The 17,579-nt window shown below is 51.1% G+C and overlaps 2 protein-coding genes across 8 annotated transcripts in view; one reads left to right on the forward strand and one right to left on the reverse strand.

Moving 5' to 3' along the window:
- Positions 1-4,101, reverse strand: part of LOC132380914 (immunoglobulin superfamily member 11-like) — a 31,257-nt gene extending 27,156 nt beyond the window's left edge. For 2 of the 6 annotated variants that reach the window (XM_059949854.1, XM_059949853.1), the window contains exons 1-2: positions 3,826-4,089; positions 469-629 (exon numbers count right to left, since the gene is read on the reverse strand). In XM_059949854.1, the coding sequence (XP_059805837.1) occupies positions 469-629; positions 3,826-3,874 (210 nt within the window). In that variant the 5' untranslated portion in view covers positions 3,875-4,089. Of the gene's footprint in view, positions 1-468; positions 630-3,825 lie in introns of all 6 variants that reach the window. The other 4 variants (XM_059949856.1, XM_059949851.1, XM_059949852.1 and 1 more) reach the window with 4 other exon arrangements.
- Positions 4,102-7,915: 3,814 nt separating this feature from the next.
- Positions 7,916-17,139, forward strand: LOC132380916 (thiosulfate:glutathione sulfurtransferase-like). 2 transcript variants are annotated; one of them, XM_059949860.1, is made up of 4 exons: positions 7,916-8,164; positions 10,067-10,189; positions 10,288-10,447; positions 16,143-17,139. In XM_059949860.1, the coding sequence occupies exons 1-4, from the start codon at positions 8,152-8,154 to the stop codon at positions 16,189-16,191; spliced, it is 345 nt and encodes a 114-aa protein (XP_059805843.1). In that variant the 5' UTR covers positions 7,916-8,151; the 3' UTR covers positions 16,192-17,139. The 2 variants fall into 2 exon arrangements, with proteins under 2 accessions (XP_059805843.1, XP_059805842.1); XM_059949859.1 differs by lacking the exon at positions 7,916-8,164 and adding an exon at positions 9,666-9,799.
- The last annotated feature ends 440 nt before the right edge of the window (positions 17,140-17,579 follow it).

Consider the following 17,579-nt stretch of genomic DNA (forward strand, 5'->3'; position numbering starts at 1 on the left):
ATTAGAAGGGGGTGTGGTGGAGTCAGTGTCAGTGGGATTAGATGGGGGTGTGAGAGTGTGTATCAGGGTGTTAGATGGGGGTGTGGGCGAGTGAGGGTCAGTTGGATTTGATGGGGGTGTGAGAGTGGGTATCAGGGTGTTAGATGGGGGTGTGGGGGAGTGAGGGTCAGTTGGATTTGATGGGGGTGTGAGAGTGGGTATCAGGGTGTTAGATGGGGGTGTGGGGGAGTGAGGGTCAGTTGGATTTGATGGGGGTGTTTGAGTGGGTATCAGGGTGTTAGATGGGGGTGTGGTGGAGTGAGTGTCAGTGAGTTTAGATGGGGTTGGAGCAGTCAGGGTCAGTGGGATTATATGGTAGTGGGCAAATGAGGGTCAGTGGCATTAGAGGAGGTGAGTCAGTTTCAATGGGATTAGACGTGGGAGTGGAAACAGCTTGGATCAGTCTCCAATTGCCCCTCATGCAGTGACCTGTCTCGGAGGTCCCCCATCATTCGCAGGAGTCACACTCCAGACAACGTATAGTCTGGAGACATCGTTGGCAGCAGGAATGTCACAGGGCAACTCCACACTTGATCCGCGCAGGACAGATATCGATTTATCACCTGTAGTCCGAGTCCAGAGATTCAGCACTGGAAAACCAGGAGCATCATCAGTCTGTAGGGAGCATTCTTCAAAATCCAACCATCCCAGGGTCCGTGAATCTAGTGATCCACTCTCAATCTTAACCCACTCCGAATATTATATATTTACACCCCGAAACCCGGAAATTGATCCCAATCTGTAACCCACTCCCAGGGGTCTGTTAATCCACTTACCTACCAAACACCTGAATTAGATCCCAGTCTGTAACCCACCCAGGGGATATGTAATCTCAAAACTTCCTGAACCCTTGGATTAAATCCCTGTCTGCAGCCCATCAGCAATCTGTATAAATTCCCTGAACCCCAGATCTTTGATTATATTGTCTGGCTGCATCACGACCTGGTCTGGGAACATCAATGCCTTTGAATGGAAAATCCAGCAAAAGGTAATGGTTTCAGCCCAGTACATCACAGGCAAATCCCGCCCAACCATTTAGCATATCTACATGAAATGCCATTGTGGTAAAGCAGCGTCCATCATCAGAGAGCCTCACTGCCCAGGCCACACTCTTTTCTCGCTGCTGCCATCAGGCAGAAGGTACAGGTGCCTCAGGATTTGCACCACCAGGTCAATGAACAGTTCCTAGCCCTCAACCATCTTAAAGAAAAAGGAACAACTACATTCATCTATTGCGATGTCCCCACAACCAAGGATCTCACCTTAAGGATTCTATCTTATTTCATGCCCAGGTTACTTATTTGTATGTATTTTTATTTACACAGCTTGTTGGCTTCTGTATTCTGGTTGATCTTTCATTGATCCTCTTTACAATTACTATTCTAGAGATATGCTGAGTATGTGCACAGGAAAATAATCTCAGGGTTGTATGTGGTGACATGTATGTACTCTGATAATAAATTTACTTTGGCTTTGATTAGATTTCAGTAAACCCACCCGTGGGAATCTGTATCAAATGCCCGGTGACCTGATTAGATCCCAGTCTAACCCACTAGGGGATCTGTATAAACACCCCGAATGTGCAGATTAGATCCCAGACTGTAACCCACCCGGGGTCTGTATTCTCTATATAAACGACTGCTCTATATGCAGTACCATCCTTACACATCTGGAGAAGGATGCTTATGTGAGAATGCTGTTCTTGGACTACAGTTCAGCATTTAACAGCATAATTCCCTCCAGGCTTGACAAGAAGCTCAGAGACCTCAGCCTTCACTCTGCCTTGTGTAGCTGGATCCTGGACTTCTTGTCAGATTGCCAGCAGGTGGTAAGAGTGGGCTCCCCCACCTCTGCCCCTCTGACTCTCAACACAGGAGCCCCTCAGGGCTGTGTACTGTCCCCTCCTTTACTCTCTGGATACCTTTTACTGTATCACCACCCACAGCTCCAATCTGATAATTAAATGTGCCGACAACACTACATTGATTGGCCTTATCTCAAACCATAATGACGTGGCGTACAGGGAAGAAATCATCTCTCTGACGCAGTGGTGTCAAAAAACAACCTCTCCCTCAATGTCGCCAAAAACAAAGGCGCTGGTTGTGGATTACAGGAGGAATGGAAATGGGCTAAACCCTACAGACATCAATGGATCTGGGATTGAGACGGTAAACAGCTTTAAATTCCTCAGCACCCGCATCACGAGGATCTCACGTGGTCTGTACATACCGGCTGTGTGGTGAAAAAAGCACAACAGCGCCTCTTTCACCTCAGACGGCTGAGCAAGTCTGGTATGGGTTCCCAAATCCTAAGAACTTTCTGCAGAAGCACAGTTGAGAGCATCCTGACCGGCTGCATCACTGCCTGGTATGGGAACTGTACCTCACTTAATCGCAGGGTGCGGACAGCCCAGCGCATCTGTAGTTGTGAACTTCCCATGATCCAGGACATTTACAAAGACAGGTCTGAAAAGAAGGGCCTGAAGAATCATAGGGGACCCCAACCAAAATCTAGTCCAGCTGCTAGCATCCGGTAAACGGTACCTCAGCATAGAAGCCAGGATCACCAGGCTCCGGGACAGCTTCTTCCGCCAGGCCATCAGACTGATTAACTCACGCTGATCTGAGTGTACTCTATGTTACATCGGCTGTTCTATTTATTATAAATTACTATGATTGCCCATTGCACATTTAGATGGAAACTTAACATAAAGATTTTTACTTGTCATGTACGTGAAGGATGTAAGAAATAAAGTCAATTCAATTCAATTGCCCGAACCCGGATTAGATCCCAAACTGTAACCCCCACCCCCGGGGTCTGTATTCTCTGTATAAACTGCCCGAAACCTTGGATTAATCCCAGACTCATTAAATTGTGCCTCATTCCCCGGTGTTTGGATGGAATCTGCGAATTACGCTGAACTCCTCACCCTGTCCCTCTGCCTGTCTCACGCCTCGATGCCCAAATACAGAAAAACGCTGTCCCTTTTTGAATAACTGGTAAACGTTCTCAGTACAAGTCCTGGGAAACAGACCACTCTCTTTGCCTTCCCCTCTCGGTCCCTCAATGTACAATATCCCTGTATACAATACGGTTTCAGTCCGATATCTCCCCGGGTTGGTGGTGACGGGGGTAGAATATCCAAGGATTTATTGTCAACTCTGTCTTGAGCAGCTGACCGCTCTTTTCAGGCCGTTTTCCCCTCCCCAGACACCCACAGGGTGTCACATTCTCACATAAGTTCTAGACACCCCAGCCAGGGGCAACATCCTCCCCACACTCACCCTGCCAAGCACTATAAGGAGTTTGGACATTTCAGTGACAGCATCTCTCGTTCTTTTAACAGTCCTAGTCTTCTTCATCTGTTCTCGTGGGACAATACCCTCCCCCCCCCATCTCGGGAATCTATCTGAGGAACCTTAATTGCACTCCCTCTGTCACGTATAGATCTCTCCCCCCCCCCCCCCCTCACCCGCATAGTTGGGGAGCGCCGATCTGTCCACAATATTCCAGGTGTGGTCTTCCAAGAGCGCGGAATAACTGGAGCAAAATGTCTCTACTCTTGGAGCCAAAATTCCCACAATAAAGGCCATCGGGACGTTTATCTCCTGAACTTGCTATCCCTGGACACTCAGTTCTCCCCCTGCATCAACAACATGGTCTCTCTCTCTCTCCCTCCCTCCCTCTCTCTCTCTCTCTTTCTCTTTTGTCTAAGTTCTTCTCTCTCTCTCTCTCCTTCTCCCCTCCTCACCAACCCTTACACTTCTCTCTTCCCCACAGACTGACCTTGGAGAATCCCACACCAGACGGCGAGACATTCAGGATTCGGTGCCATTGCTGACAGCCAGAGATTGTTTAGGTGTCCGTGTGAATCGGCCGATAGCTCTTCCTCTTTGTCGCCACCCTCATTGCCTTCCCCTATCCGACTGTCTCACTCTCCGTCTGGCCGTCTTTCACTGCCTCATTCCACCCTATCGTCTGCACACACGCCCACCTCCGCACTCCGACCCACTGCCGTCTTCCACACTATCCCTGTCTCTGACGTCACTCCTCGTTTCTGTAAACCTCTCCGGAGCTTCACCACTTCTTCCAGTCTCTATAAACCCCTCTGGTCCCCACCCCTCCTCGTCTCTATAAACCCCTCTGGTCCCCACCCCTCCTCGTCTCTATAAACCCCTCTGGACCCCACCCCTCCCAGTCTCTATAAATCCCTCTGGACCCCACCCCTCCCAGTCTCTATAAACCCCTCTGGACCCCACCCCTCCTCGTCTCTATAAACCCCTCTGGACCCCACCCCTCCTCGTCTCTATAAACCCCTCTGGACCCCACCCCTCCCAGTCTCTATAAACCCCTCTGGTCCCCACCCCTCCTCGTCTCTATAAACCCCTCTGGACCCCACCCCTCCTCGTCTCTATAAACCCCTCTGGACCCCACCCCTCCCAGTCTCTATAAACCCCTCTGGTCCCCACCCCTCCCCGTCTCTATAAACCCCTCTGGTCCCCACCCCTCGTCTCTATAAGTCCCTCTGGACCCCACCCCTCCCAGTCTCTATAAACCCCTCTGGACCCCACCCCTCCCAGTCTCTATAAATCCCTCTGGACCCCACCCCTCCCAGTCTCTATAAACCCCTCTGGTCCCCACCCCTCCCAGTCTCTATAAATCCCTCTGGTCCCCATCCCTCCCAGTCTCTATAAATCCCTCTGGTCCCCACCCCTCCTCGTCTCTATAAACCCCTCTGGACCCCACCCCTCCCAGTCTCTATAAATCCCTCTGGTCCCCAACCCTCCTCGTCTCTATAAACCCCTCTGGTCCCCACCCCTCCTCGTCTCTATAAACCCCTCTGGTCCCCACCCCTCCTCGTCTCTATAAATCCCTCTGGACCCCACCCCTCCCAGTCTCTATAAACCCCTCTGGACCCCACCCCTCCCAGTCTCTATAAATCCCTCTGGACCCCACCCCTCCCAGTCTCTATAAACCCCTCTGGTCCCCACCCCTCCCAGTCTCTATAAATCCCTCTGGTCCCCATCCCTCCCAGTCTCTATAAATCCCTCTGGTCCCCACCCCTCCCAGTCTCTATAAACCCCTCTGGACCCCACCCCTCCCAGTCTCTATAAATCCCTCTGGACCCCACCCCTCCCAGTCTCTATAAACCCCTCTGGTCCCCACCCCTCCCAGTCTCTATAAATCCCTCTGGTCCCCATCCCTCCCAGTCTCTATAAATCCCTCTGGTCCCCACCCCTCCCAGTCTCTATAAACCCCTCTGGACCCCACCCCTCCCAGTCTCTATAAACCCCTCTGGACCCCACCCCTCCCAGTCTCTATAAACCCCTCTGGACCCCACCCCTCCCAGTCTCTATAAATCCCTCTGGACCCCACCCCTCCTCGTCTCTATAAATCCATCTGGGCCCCACCCCTCCCAGTCTCTATAAACCCCTCTGGACCCCACCCCTCCCAGTCTCTATAAATCCCACTGGACCCCACCCCTCCCAGTCTCTATAAATCCCTCTGGACCCCACCCCTCCCAGTCTCTATAAACCCCTCTGGACCCCACCCCTCCTCGTCTCTATAAACCCCTCTGGACCCCAACCCTCCCAGTCTCTATAAACCCCTCTGGTCCCCACCCCTCCTCGTCTCTATAAACCCCTCTGGACCCCACCCCTCCTCGTCTCTATAAACCCCTCTGGACCCCACCCCTCCCAGTCTCTATAAACCCCTCTGGTCCCCACCCCTCCTCGTCTCTATAAACCCCTCTGGTCCCCACCCCTCCTCGTCTATAAATCCCTCTGGACCCCACCCCTCCCAGTCTCTATAAACCCCTCTGGACCCCACCCCTCCCAGTCTCTATAAATCCCTCTGGACCCCACCCCTCCCAGTCTCTATAAACCCCTCTGGTCCCCACCCCTCCCAGTCTCTATAAATCCCTCTGGTCCCCATCCCTCCTCGTCTCTATAAACCCCTCTGGACCCCACCCCTCCCAGTCTCTATAAATCCCTCTGGTCCCCACCCCTCCTCGTCTCTATAAACCCCTCTGGTCCCCACCCCTCCCAGTCTCTATAAATCCCTCTGGTCCCCACCCCTCCCAGTCTCTATAAACCCCTCTGGTCCCCACCCCTCCCAGTCTCTATAAATCCCTCTGGTCCCCACCCCTCCCAGTCTCTATAAATCCCTCTGGTCCCCACCCCTCCTCGTCTCTATAAACCCCTCTGGACCCCACCCCTCCCAGTCTCTATAAACCCCTCTGGACCCCCACCTGACTCCTTGTCTCTATAAATCCCTCTGGACCCCACCCCTCCTCGTCTCTATAAACCCCTCTGGACCCCACCCCTCCCAGTCTCTATAAACCCCTCTGGATCCCATCCCTCCCAGTCTCTATAAACCCCTCTGGTCCCCACCCCTCCTCATCTCTATAAACCCCTCTGGACCCCACCCCTCCCAGTCTCTATAAACCCCTCTGGACCCCACCCCTCCCAGTCTCTATAAACCCCTCTGGACCCCACCCCTCCCAGTCTCTATAAATCCCTCTGGACCCCACCCCTCCTCGTCTCTATAAATCCCTCTGGACCCCACCCCTCCCAGTCTCTATAAACCCCTCTGGACCCCACCCCTCCCAGTCTCTATAAATCCCACTGGACCCCACCCCTCCCAGACTCTATAAATCCCTCTGGACCCCCACCTGACTCCTTGTCTCTATAAACCCCTCTGGTCCCCACCCCTCCTCGTCTCTATAAACCCCTCTGGACCCCACCCCTCCCAGTCTCTATAAATCCCTCTGGACCCCACCCCTCCCAGTCTCTATAAACCCCTCTGGACCCCACCCCTCCTCGTCTCTATAAACCTCTCTGGACCCCACCCCTCCCAGTCTCTATAAACCCCTCTGGACCCCACCCCTCCCAGTCTCTATAAACCCCTCTGGTCCCCACCCCTCCTCGTCTCTATAAACCCCTCTGGACCCCACCCCTCCCAGTCTCTATAAATCCCTCTGGACCCCACCCCTCCCAGTCTCTATAAACCCCTCTGGACCCCACCCCTCCTCGTCTCTATAAACCCCTCTGGACCCCACCCCTCCCAGTCTCTATAAACCCCTCTGGACCCCACCCCTCCCAGTCTCTATAAACTCCTCTGGACCCCACCCCTCCCAGTCTCTATAAATCTCTCTGGACCCCACCCCTCCTCGTCTCTATAAACCCCTCTGGAACCCTACCCATCCCCTTGTCTCTGTAATCCCTTCCGGACCTCCCACCCCTCCCCTCCATCAACACCTCCGAACCCCCACATCTGCATACACCCCTCCAGACCACCCCTCTGTCTCTGTTATCCCCTTCAACCCCTACACCCCTCCCCGTCTCTGTAACCCCCAGCGATCCCTACACCCCTCCCTGCCTCTGTAACCCTCTTCAGCCCCTTCACCCCTCTGTCTCTGTAACCATCTCCAGCCCCTACACCCCTCCCCATCTCGGTAAACCCTCAGGACCCCCACCCTCCTCATTTCTGTAAAACCCTCCGTATCCCTCACCACTGCCTACCTCTGTAACCCCCTGCAGACCCCCACCCCTCCCCATCTCTATAAATCGTCTGGCCCCTGTATGGTTCTTCGTTTCCGTAACCCACTCCTAACCCCCACCTACCATCTCAGTAACCCCCTTAAGACACCCATCCCTGTCCGTCTCTGTTAACCCCTTGTGGTGAACTACATATACCTGTCTGGACACGCCCCCCTGCTGACTGCTCCTGTGGCTCCTCCCACAGACCCCGGTATAAAGGCGATTGAGGTCTGAGCCCTGCCCTCAGTCTCCAGGATGTAGCATGGTGGTCAATTACTGCTTGTTCTTTCTTCCAGTCAATAAAAGCCGATATCTCGCCTCACATCTCAGAGAGTTATTGATGACCACTCCCCGTTTCTATTATCCCCTCCAGTCCTACACTACTCCTCGTTTCAATGATCCCTTCTAACTTCCGCGGCTTCACACCTCCCTGTCTCAGTAATTCCCTCCCCTTTCCCTCTGACCCCTCCCCTTGAACTGCGTTGCTGGGTTTCGCCGATCCACATTCTGATAACCTGCCTCGCCCTGTGGTGAACAGGCTGTATTCCCGGAGCCGCCGTTTATAGAGAGAATGAGTTCAGCAGGTGAGGTTCCTGATCTCACGCAAGTTCGCAACATCTTTGTGGGGGAGGGGGGTGGGCTGGTGGTCGGAAGAGGGAGGATTACTCACTGAATCTGGGCGTCTGCTTTAACGCCCCTCCCCCCTCTATCCCGCATCTTTCATCCTCTCTCCTTCCCTTATTCTCTCGCCATCCCCACCTCTCCTGCCCCTCCACTCCTCCCTGACCTAGTAACCCCTCCGATCCCTGCACCCCTCTGTCTCTATAACACCCTCTGGCCCCCACACCCCTCCCTGTCTCTGTAACACCCTCTGGCCCCCACACCCCTCCCTGATCTGTAACCCCTCTGATCCCTACACCCCTCCGTCTCTGTAACACCCTCTGATCCCTACACCCCTCCCTGTCTCTGTAACCCCTCTGATCCCTGCACCCCTCCGTCTCTGTAACACCCTCTGGCCCCCACACCCCTCCCTGTCTCTGTAAACCCCTCTGATCCCTACACCCCTCCCTGACTCTGTAACCCCTCTGATCCCTACACCCCTCCTTCTCTGTAACCCCCTCTGATCCCTACACCCCTCCCTGTCTCTGTAACACCCTCTGATCCCTACACCCCTCCCTGTCTCTGTAACACCCTCTGGCCCCCACACCCCTCCCTGTCTCTGTAACCCCTCTGATCCCTACACCCCTCCCTGTCTCTGTAACCTTCTCCAGTCCCTATACCCCTCCCTGTGTCTGTAACCCTCTCCAGTCCCTACACTTCTCCCCCTCTCTGTAACCCTCCCTCCCCAGGCCCCAACACCTTCCTCATCTCCGCAACCCTCTGCAGTCCCTACACCCCTCGCTATCTCTGTACCTTACCCACTTCCTCTACATTGCTTCCTGGAGTTGTTGTTTTTCTCTCTCTCTCTCTCTCTCTCTCTCTCTCTCTCTCTCTCTCTCCCTCTCCCTCTCCCTCTCCCTCTCCCTCTCCCTCTCCCTCTCCCTCTCCCTCTCCCTCTCCCTCTCCCTCTCCCTCTCCCTCTCCCTCTCCCTCTCCCTCTCCCTCCCCTCTCCCTCTCCCTCTCCCTCCCCTCTCTCTCTCCCTCTCCCTCTCCCTCTCTCCCCCTCTCCCTCCCTCCCTCTCCCTCTCCCTCCCTCCCTCTCCCTCTCCCTCCCTCCCTCTCCCTCTCCCTCTCCCTCCCCTCTCCCTCTCCCTCTCCCTCTCCCTCTCTCCCCCTCTCCCCCTCTCCCCCTCTCCCTCTCCCTCTCCCCCTCTCTCCCTCTCCCTCCCTCTCTCTCCCCCTCCCTCTCTCTCCCTCCCTCTCTCCCTCTCTCCCTCCCCCTCTCCCCCTCTCCCTCCCTCTCTCTCCCTCTCTCTCCCTCCCTCTCTCTCCCTCTCTCTCCCCCTCCCTCTCTCTCTCTCCCTCTCTCCCCCTCCCTCTCTCCCTCTCCCCCTCTCCCTCCCTCTCCCTCCCTCTCTCTCCCCCTCCCTCTCTCTCTCTCTCTCTCTCCCTCTCCCCCCCTCCCACCCTCCTTGCTGATGCGTGCAGCTTCTCCTGGGTTGCTAGGTTTCGGTGAACCACATTCCGATCACCTGACTGTCCCTGTGGTGAACAGGTCGTAATCCCGGAGTGGTTTCATTTTCCAAGCCTCTGTTTACGATGAGAAAGAGTTCGGCAGGTGGGGCTCCTGATCTCACGCGAGCTGTGTCGGGGGAGGGAGAATCTTTCAGTGACTGGGATTCTGTCGTTATTCCCACCTTCCTCTGTGTCTTAGTCTCTCCCCACCTTTCTCACCCTATATACCCTGACCCACTCTCTCATGCTTCTCTCTCACTACCCCTCCCTTTACCACCAGCCCCATCTCTCTCTTTGCCCCCTCCTGTCATGCCGATCTCTCGCGCTGTTCCCCCTCACTCTGTCTGACACATGGTGTGGCTGCCCGCAGCCTCTGAGATCACCTGTGAAGATCTGGAGAAGATGATGGTGGAAGGCAAGGTGCCGATTATCGACGTCCGCAGGCCCGATGAGCTGGAAAACGGGAAGATTGTTGGATCCATCAACATTGAAGGTGCAGACACAGATATGAATCGCTTTTAGTTCTAGCAACACCCCCACCCCCTGTGTCTGCAAATGGGAGTTAATGCTCACTTCTTCTTTCTCTTTTAGTGGACAAGGTGAAAGAGGCTTTCTCCTTGGATCCAGAGACATTCCAGAGAGAGTTTGGGGCCGAGAAGCCGAACCCAGAGTCGACAGTTGTGTTTCACTGTCAGTTGGGGCGCAGAGGAGCCAATGCAACATTGATTGCTCAGGAACTGGGGTACACCAGGTGGGTGGACTGAAAGTGGGTAATGTCACTACCTGTCCTGTCCTGTCACACACCCGGGCCACAGGTCTGCAGGCAATGGAATGTTCTACTTGGACAAATTGCCTGGTGATGCTCTGCGGCATGCCCATGCTGGGTAACCGTGGAGAGGGACATACGAGGGGTGATTGATAAGTTTGTAGCCTAATGTAGAAGGAGTCAGTGTTAGAAAACCTAGCACATTTATTTTTCAACATAGTCGCCTCCTACATTTACACACTTAGTCCAGCGGTCGTGGAGCATACGGATCCTGGACCTCCAAAAAGTGTCCACAGATGGGAGATTGATAAGTTTGTGGCCAAAGGTAGAAGGAGGTGAGTTACACAGCTCTCAATACATGCACATGCAGGTCAGCTCTTTGAATGATTATGCAGAAAGTTTGAAGTTAATAATTCATCTCCTACTGTAGGCCATGAACTTATCAGTCACCTGTGATGAGTTATTAACTTCCTGACGAAGGTCTCGGCCCGAAACATCGACAATGCTTCTCTTTATAGATGCTGCCTGGCCTGCTGTGTTCCACCAGCATTTTGTGTGTGTTGTTTGAATTTCCAGCATCTGCAGATTTCCTCGTGTTAACTCGTCTCCTTCCACCTTAGGCCACAAACTTATCAATCACCCTTGTAGTGTCCACAGGTATCATGGAGATGTTCTGCGATGGTTGGGATTTGCAGGGGTGAAATGTCATCCTTGACAGGGATAGTAACACTTTAATTTAGTTTGTATTAGTGATACCATTAGTCACTATTAGTGTCTCTGTGCTTGATAAAGATTTGTAATAGGTAAACTGTAATAATGTATTTTTGTTAAATAAAAAGGGGCACTGATTTGACACAGGGTGAAGCTCCCTCTGCACTGCCCTATCACACAAACCCAGGACACAGGTCAGACACAGAGTGAAGCTCCCTCTACACTGTCCCATCACACACTCTCAGGACACAGGTCAGACACAGAGTGAAGCTCCCTCTACACTGTCCCATCACACACTCCCAGGACACGGGTCAGACACAGAGTGAAGATCCCTCTACACTGTCCCATCACACACTCTCAGGACACAGGTCAGACACAGAGTGAAGCTCCCTCTACACTGTCCCATCACACACTCCCAGGACACAGGTCAGACACAGAGTGAAGCTCCCTCTACACTGTCCCATCACACACTCTCAGGACACAGGTCAGACACAGAGTGAAGCTCCCTCTACACTGTCCCATCACACACTCCCAGGGCATGGGTCAGACACAGAGTGAAGATCCCTCTACACTGTCCCATCACACACTCCCTGGGTATGGGTCAGACACAGAGTGAAGCTCCCTCTACACTGTCCCATCACACACTCCCAGGGTATGGGTCAGACACAGAGTGAAGCTCCCTCTACACTGTCCCGTTACATACTTCCAGGTCATGGGTCAGAAACAGAGTGAAACTCCCTCTTCATGGTCATGGCCCCATCACAAACTCCCAGGGCATGGGTCAAACATAGAGTGAATCTCACTTTACACTGTTGCATCACACAACCCAGAGCACTGGTTAGACAGAATGAAACCCCCTTTACACTGTCCCATCACATGCTCCCAGTGCCTGGGTCAGACACAGAGTGAAGCTCCCTCTACACTGTCCTGTCACACACTCCCAGGGTAATGGGTCAGTCACCCTCTTCATACCTGACACGGGGCAGATTAGGCCATTCGGTCCCTCGAGTCTGCTCCCACCATTCCATCATGGCTGAGTTATTATCCCTCTCAAACACATTCTCCAGCCTTCTCCCTGTAACCTTTGACCTGAATAATCAAGAACCCATCAACCTCTCCTTTACATATACCCTATGACTTGGCCTCCACGGCTGTCTGTGACAGTCAATTCCATGGATTGATCACCCTTTAGAGATCGAAATTCTTCCTCATCTCTGTTCAAAAGGGACAACCTTCTATTCTGAAGCTTCTGTTCCCTCTGCTGCTAGACTCCTACATTACACGAAACATGCTCTCCACATCCACTCTGTCTAGGCTTTTCAATATTTGATAGGTTTCAATTAGATCCTCCCTCATTCTTCTGAACTCCAGCAAATACAGGCCCAGACCCATCACTCACTCTTCATACGTTAACCCGTTCATTCCCAGGATCATTTCCATGACCTCTGGACCTTCTCCTAAACCAATGTATTCTTTCTTAGATAAGGTGCCAAATCTGCTCACAATACAATTTGAAAGTGCAGTCTGACTAATGTCATCAATAGGTAGATTTGATGTCAGAGAAATGTATACAATATACATCCTGAAATTCTTTTTCTTCACAAAACATCCACAAAAACAGAGGAGTGCCCCAAAGAATGAATGACAGTTAAATATCAGAACTCCGAAGACCCCCAACTCCCCCATCCCACACACAAGCAACTGCAAGGCAATGACACCCCCCACCAGTAAAGAAAAGCATTGGCGCCCTCCACCACTCAAGCATGCAGCAAAGCATCAATAAAGACACATACTTGCAGTACCCCAAAGACTACTCGTTCACCCGGTATTCGACATAGAAACAGAGAAAACCTACAGCACAATACAAGCCCTTTGGTCCACAAAACTGTGCTGAACATGTCCTTACCTGAGAAATGACTAGGCTTACCTATAGCCCTCTATTTTTCTAAGCTCCACCCTAAGCCCTCTATCCAAAAGTCTCTTAAAATACCCTATCATATCCGCCTCCACCACTGTTGCCGGCAGCCCATTCCACGCACTCACCACTCTCTGAGTAAAAAACTTACCCCTGACATCTCCTCTGTACCTACTTCCAAGCACCTTAAAACTGTGCCCTCTCATGTTAGCCGTTTCAACCTTGGGAAAATGCCTCTGACTGTTTGCACGATTAATGCCTCTCATCATCTTATACACCTCTATCAGGTCACCTCTCATCCTCCGTCGCTCCAAGAATAAAAGGCCGAGTTCACTCAACCTATTCTCATAAGGCATGCTCCCCAATCCAGGCAACATCCCTGTAAATCTCCTCTGCACCCTTTCTATGGTTTCCACATCCTTCTTACAGTGAAGCGACCAGAACTGAGCACAGTACTCCAAGTCAGGTCTGACCAGGGTCCTATATAGCTGCAACATTACCTCTCGGCTCCTAAACTCAGTCCCATGATTGATGAAGGCTAATGCACCGTATGCTTTCTTAACCACAGAGTCAACCTGCGCAGCAGCCTTGAGTGTCCTGTGGACTCGGACCCCAAGATTCCTCTGATCCTTCACGTTGCCAAGAGTCTTACCAATAATACTATACTGTATTCTGTTGTCATACTTGACCCACCAAAATAAACCACTTCACACTTACCTGGGTTGAACTCCATCTGCCACTTCTCAGCCCAGTTTTGCATCCTATCAATGTCCCGCTGTAACCTCTGACAGCCCTCCACACTATCCACAACACCTCCAACCTTTGTGTCATCAGCAAACTTAATAACCCATCCCTCCACTTCCTCATCCAGGTCATTTATAAAAATCACAAAGAGTAAGGGTCCCAGAACTGATCCCTGAGGCACTCCTCTGGTCACCGACCTCCATGCACAATATGACCCATCTACAACCACTCTTTACCTTCTGTGGGCAAGCCAGTTCTGGATCCACAAATTAATTTCCTCTTGGATCCAATGCCTCCTGATACACCACAGGCTCTCTCTCTCTCTCCCTAACAAGGGAGGAAGAGATGTCTCTGTTTCACAGTGAGAGGGGAGACATAACAAAACAACTCACTGGTTTATGACGTTAAAAGTCTGTTGTGTTGATTTTTCGAGCTCTGTGCTGCCGGGCACACAGCCAACAGCAAAACCTGCTTCTCAGGTTTCTTGTTCTCCCATGATGCATCAGTTGGCAGCGGCACCACCAGCCTTGAATCAGTCCACTTCCAGAACCACGAAAATCCAGCACCCTGAAGGGGCACTTGTCTTCCAGGCCACATCCTTGAGATATCAAAAAGCCGTCGGTCATGAGACCAGGTCCCATTCCCGCAAAGAGCGGAAGTCTTATAAAACCTCAGCAATACATCCTTACTCTTGTATTCTAATCCTCTTGAAATGAATGCTAACATTTCGTTTGCCTTCCTGATCACCAATCCAATCTTCAAGTTTGGAAGATTGGAAGATCTTGGAAGATTGGATCACCAATCCAATCTTCAAGTTAACTCCTGCATGAGGTCTCCCAGGTTCCTTTGCACTTCTGATCCTGAATTTTCTCCTTGTTTAGAAAATAATCTACACCTTTATTCCTTCTACCAAGGAGCTTGACAACCACTTCCTGACACTATATTCCATCTGACACTTCTTCCCCATTCTCCTAATCTATCTAGGTCCTTCTGAAGCCTCCCTGCTTCTTCAACACTACCTGGCCCTCCATCAATCTTCACATCATTCGCAAACTTGGCTACAAAGTCATCAATTCCATCATCCAAATTGTTGACATATAAGGTGAAAAAGAGTGGTCCCAACACCAACCCCCGTGGAACACCATGGTCACCATCAGCCAATCAGAAAAGGCTCCCTTTATTCTCGCCCTTTGTCTCCTGCCAATCTACCAATCTTCTTTCCATGCTAGTATCTTTCCTCTAATACCATGGGCTCTTATCTTGTTCAGCAACCTCATGTGTGGCAAATTGTCAACTGCCTTCTGAAAGTCCAAGTAAACAACATGCACTGACTCTCCTTTGTCTATCCGGTCTGTTATTTTCTGAAAGAATTCCAACAGATTTGTCCTGCAAGACCATTAAGGAAACCATGCTGCTTTCAGCCTATTTGATCATGTGCCTCCAAGTACCATGAAATCTTAATAATCGATTCCAACATCTTCCCAACCATTGGGGTCAGACTAGCTAACCTACTGTATAGTTCTCTTTCCTTTGTTTCCCTTTCTTCTTAAAGAGTGGAGTGACATTTGCAATTTTCTAGTCCTCCGGAACCATTTCGGAATTTAGTGATTCTTGAAAGATCATTACTAATGCCTCCACAATCTCATCAACTCTCTCATTCATAACCCTGGGGTGTAGTTCATCTTGTCCATGTGACTTACACATCTCCCTTCAGATCATTCAACTTCCCAAGCACCTTTTCCTTAGTAATAGTGACTACACTCACTTCTGCCTCCTGACGCTCGAATTTCTGACACACTGCTGGTGTTTCCCGCAATGAAGAATGATGCAAAATATTTGTTGAGTCCATCCTCCATTTCTTTGTCCCCCATTACTACTTCTCCAACGTCATTTTCCTGTGGTCCGATATCAACTCTCGCCTCTCACTTCCTCTTAATTTTTCTGAAAAATCTTGTGGTATCCTCTTACGTTATTGACTAGCTTACCTTCTTATTGCATCTTTTCTCTCTTTATGCTTTTTTACTTGTCTTCTGGTGGTTTTTAAAAGCTTCCCAATACTCTTAACATCCCACTAATCTTTGCTGTATTATGTGTCCTCTCACTTGAGAGGCAACAAGGTAGGAGGAGGATATCTCAGTAAATTTGCTTGTGGTTGGCCAAGATAGCTATCCATGGATCCTGGAGGCAGGCTGCAGAAGGTTCCATTTGGGCTGACAGCATGTCCTGGTCACCTTGGAGACAGAACACATGCTGTCCACAGGTACCATTGTGTCATACACTCCTGGGTAATTACTCCTGTGTTTTCTCTAGGGCACTGAATTTGAAAGGAGGCTTTCAGCAGTGGAAAGGTGAAGACTAAACGGTCCCTGTACAAGGTGGATGAGGAACACTGGATGGCATTTTCTGATGTTACACTGACCTGGACCAAGAAACCAATCTCACCCTAATCCTGAATCCACCTGTCCCCACCAATCCTCACCCCAACTCTGACATGGAAACGTCCTTGAACTCTGAAGCCCATACCTCAATTGACTCATGACCCTGACCCAACCACTCCCCCCTGACCTCATCTCCAAGAACTGGGATCCTGAATTCCAGTCCTTCCCCATTCTAATCCTAAAACATACCTAAATCCTTATCCCTCAGCTGAATGCTGACCAATGCCTCACCCTCATCCCCTCTCACCCCTAAGTGATAAACTCAGAAGGTTCTCCGCCCCCTACTTTTCACAATGGCCCTAGTCTTAGCCTAATCAATTGCAATGGCCTTCACTCTTGTCCAAAATCAACTTGAAGATCAAAGATGACACCCGCCCATTCAGGAAAATCAACTGGCACCAACATTTCACCAAACCCCCCAAGCTTCACCCCGATCCTTAAACATAGAATAACCCCTGAACTTTAGTTCCCAATACAGAACAGTCCACCACCCCCTCCAACTTTAACTTCTGAACAACTCCTGTTGCCCTCAGAACCAGCATTTAATCATGATTAGCTACAGTCAGTCAATAGGTGATGCAGACCCCTATAATATCCTCAGGGGAGGACAGAGTGTGGGGTGGTCCAGAACCAAGAATCAGTGTTTCACCATAAGGGGTCATCAGTGTGGGGCAAACAAGGAGAAACATTTTCTCTCTTAGTTGGACAGTTGCTGGAAACCTCTCCCTCCCAGGGCAGTATGAGCAGAGGCTCTGGGTGTTCCTACGGCAGAGGGAGATGGATCGGTGATGGGGGTGGGGTTTGGTCATGTACATGGCAATGGGCTTCATATAAGGACATGAATAAAAAACAGTTGTTTGAAAAGAGAAGTGTGCATGATTTGTACCATATATCCGTGTTTAAAAGGTACAGACGGGAAGTGAGAAAGGCCAGAGAAAGGGAAGTGAGAGCAGGGGGAGGGGAGAGAGAGGGGAGAGGAGAGTTGGAGAAGGAAATGGGAGGGGAGATGGAGAGGGGAAGAAGGGTTGAGAAGGAGAGTGCAAGTACCCTGTATGTTACAGGAATTACAGTGTGAAGGTTGGCAGTTCAGCTCCCACATGGGGAAGTGCAGATGCCTCCACATCCTTCCTGTAATAGGGTGAGCATAACAGCATACAACATAAATTTAGTTGCGGGTTCAGAAAAGAATCACCTGGATGTTATAAGGACTGGAAAGCTTGAGTTATGAGTAGAGATGGGTTTTGTTGGGTTGGATGGAGTCTTGCAGGGTCTTCAGAAGTCATGAATGAGGCACATGTCTGAGGTTACA

This window comes from Hypanus sabinus, chromosome 25 (genome assembly GCF_030144855.1).
Source record: "Hypanus sabinus isolate sHypSab1 chromosome 25, sHypSab1.hap1, whole genome shotgun sequence".
Classification (NCBI taxonomy): domain Eukaryota; kingdom Metazoa; phylum Chordata; class Chondrichthyes; order Myliobatiformes; family Dasyatidae; genus Hypanus; species Hypanus sabinus.

Coding starts and splice junctions, on each gene's coding strand:
- LOC132380916 (XM_059949859.1), top strand. Junction 10,190..10,287: donor TGGATCCATCAACATTGAAG/GTGCAGACACAG, acceptor TTTCTCTTTTAG/TGGACAAGGTGAAAGAGGCT. Junction 10,448..16,142: donor CAGGAACTGGGGTACACCAG/GTGGGTGGACTG, acceptor TGTTTTCTCTAG/GGCACTGAATTTGAAAGGAG.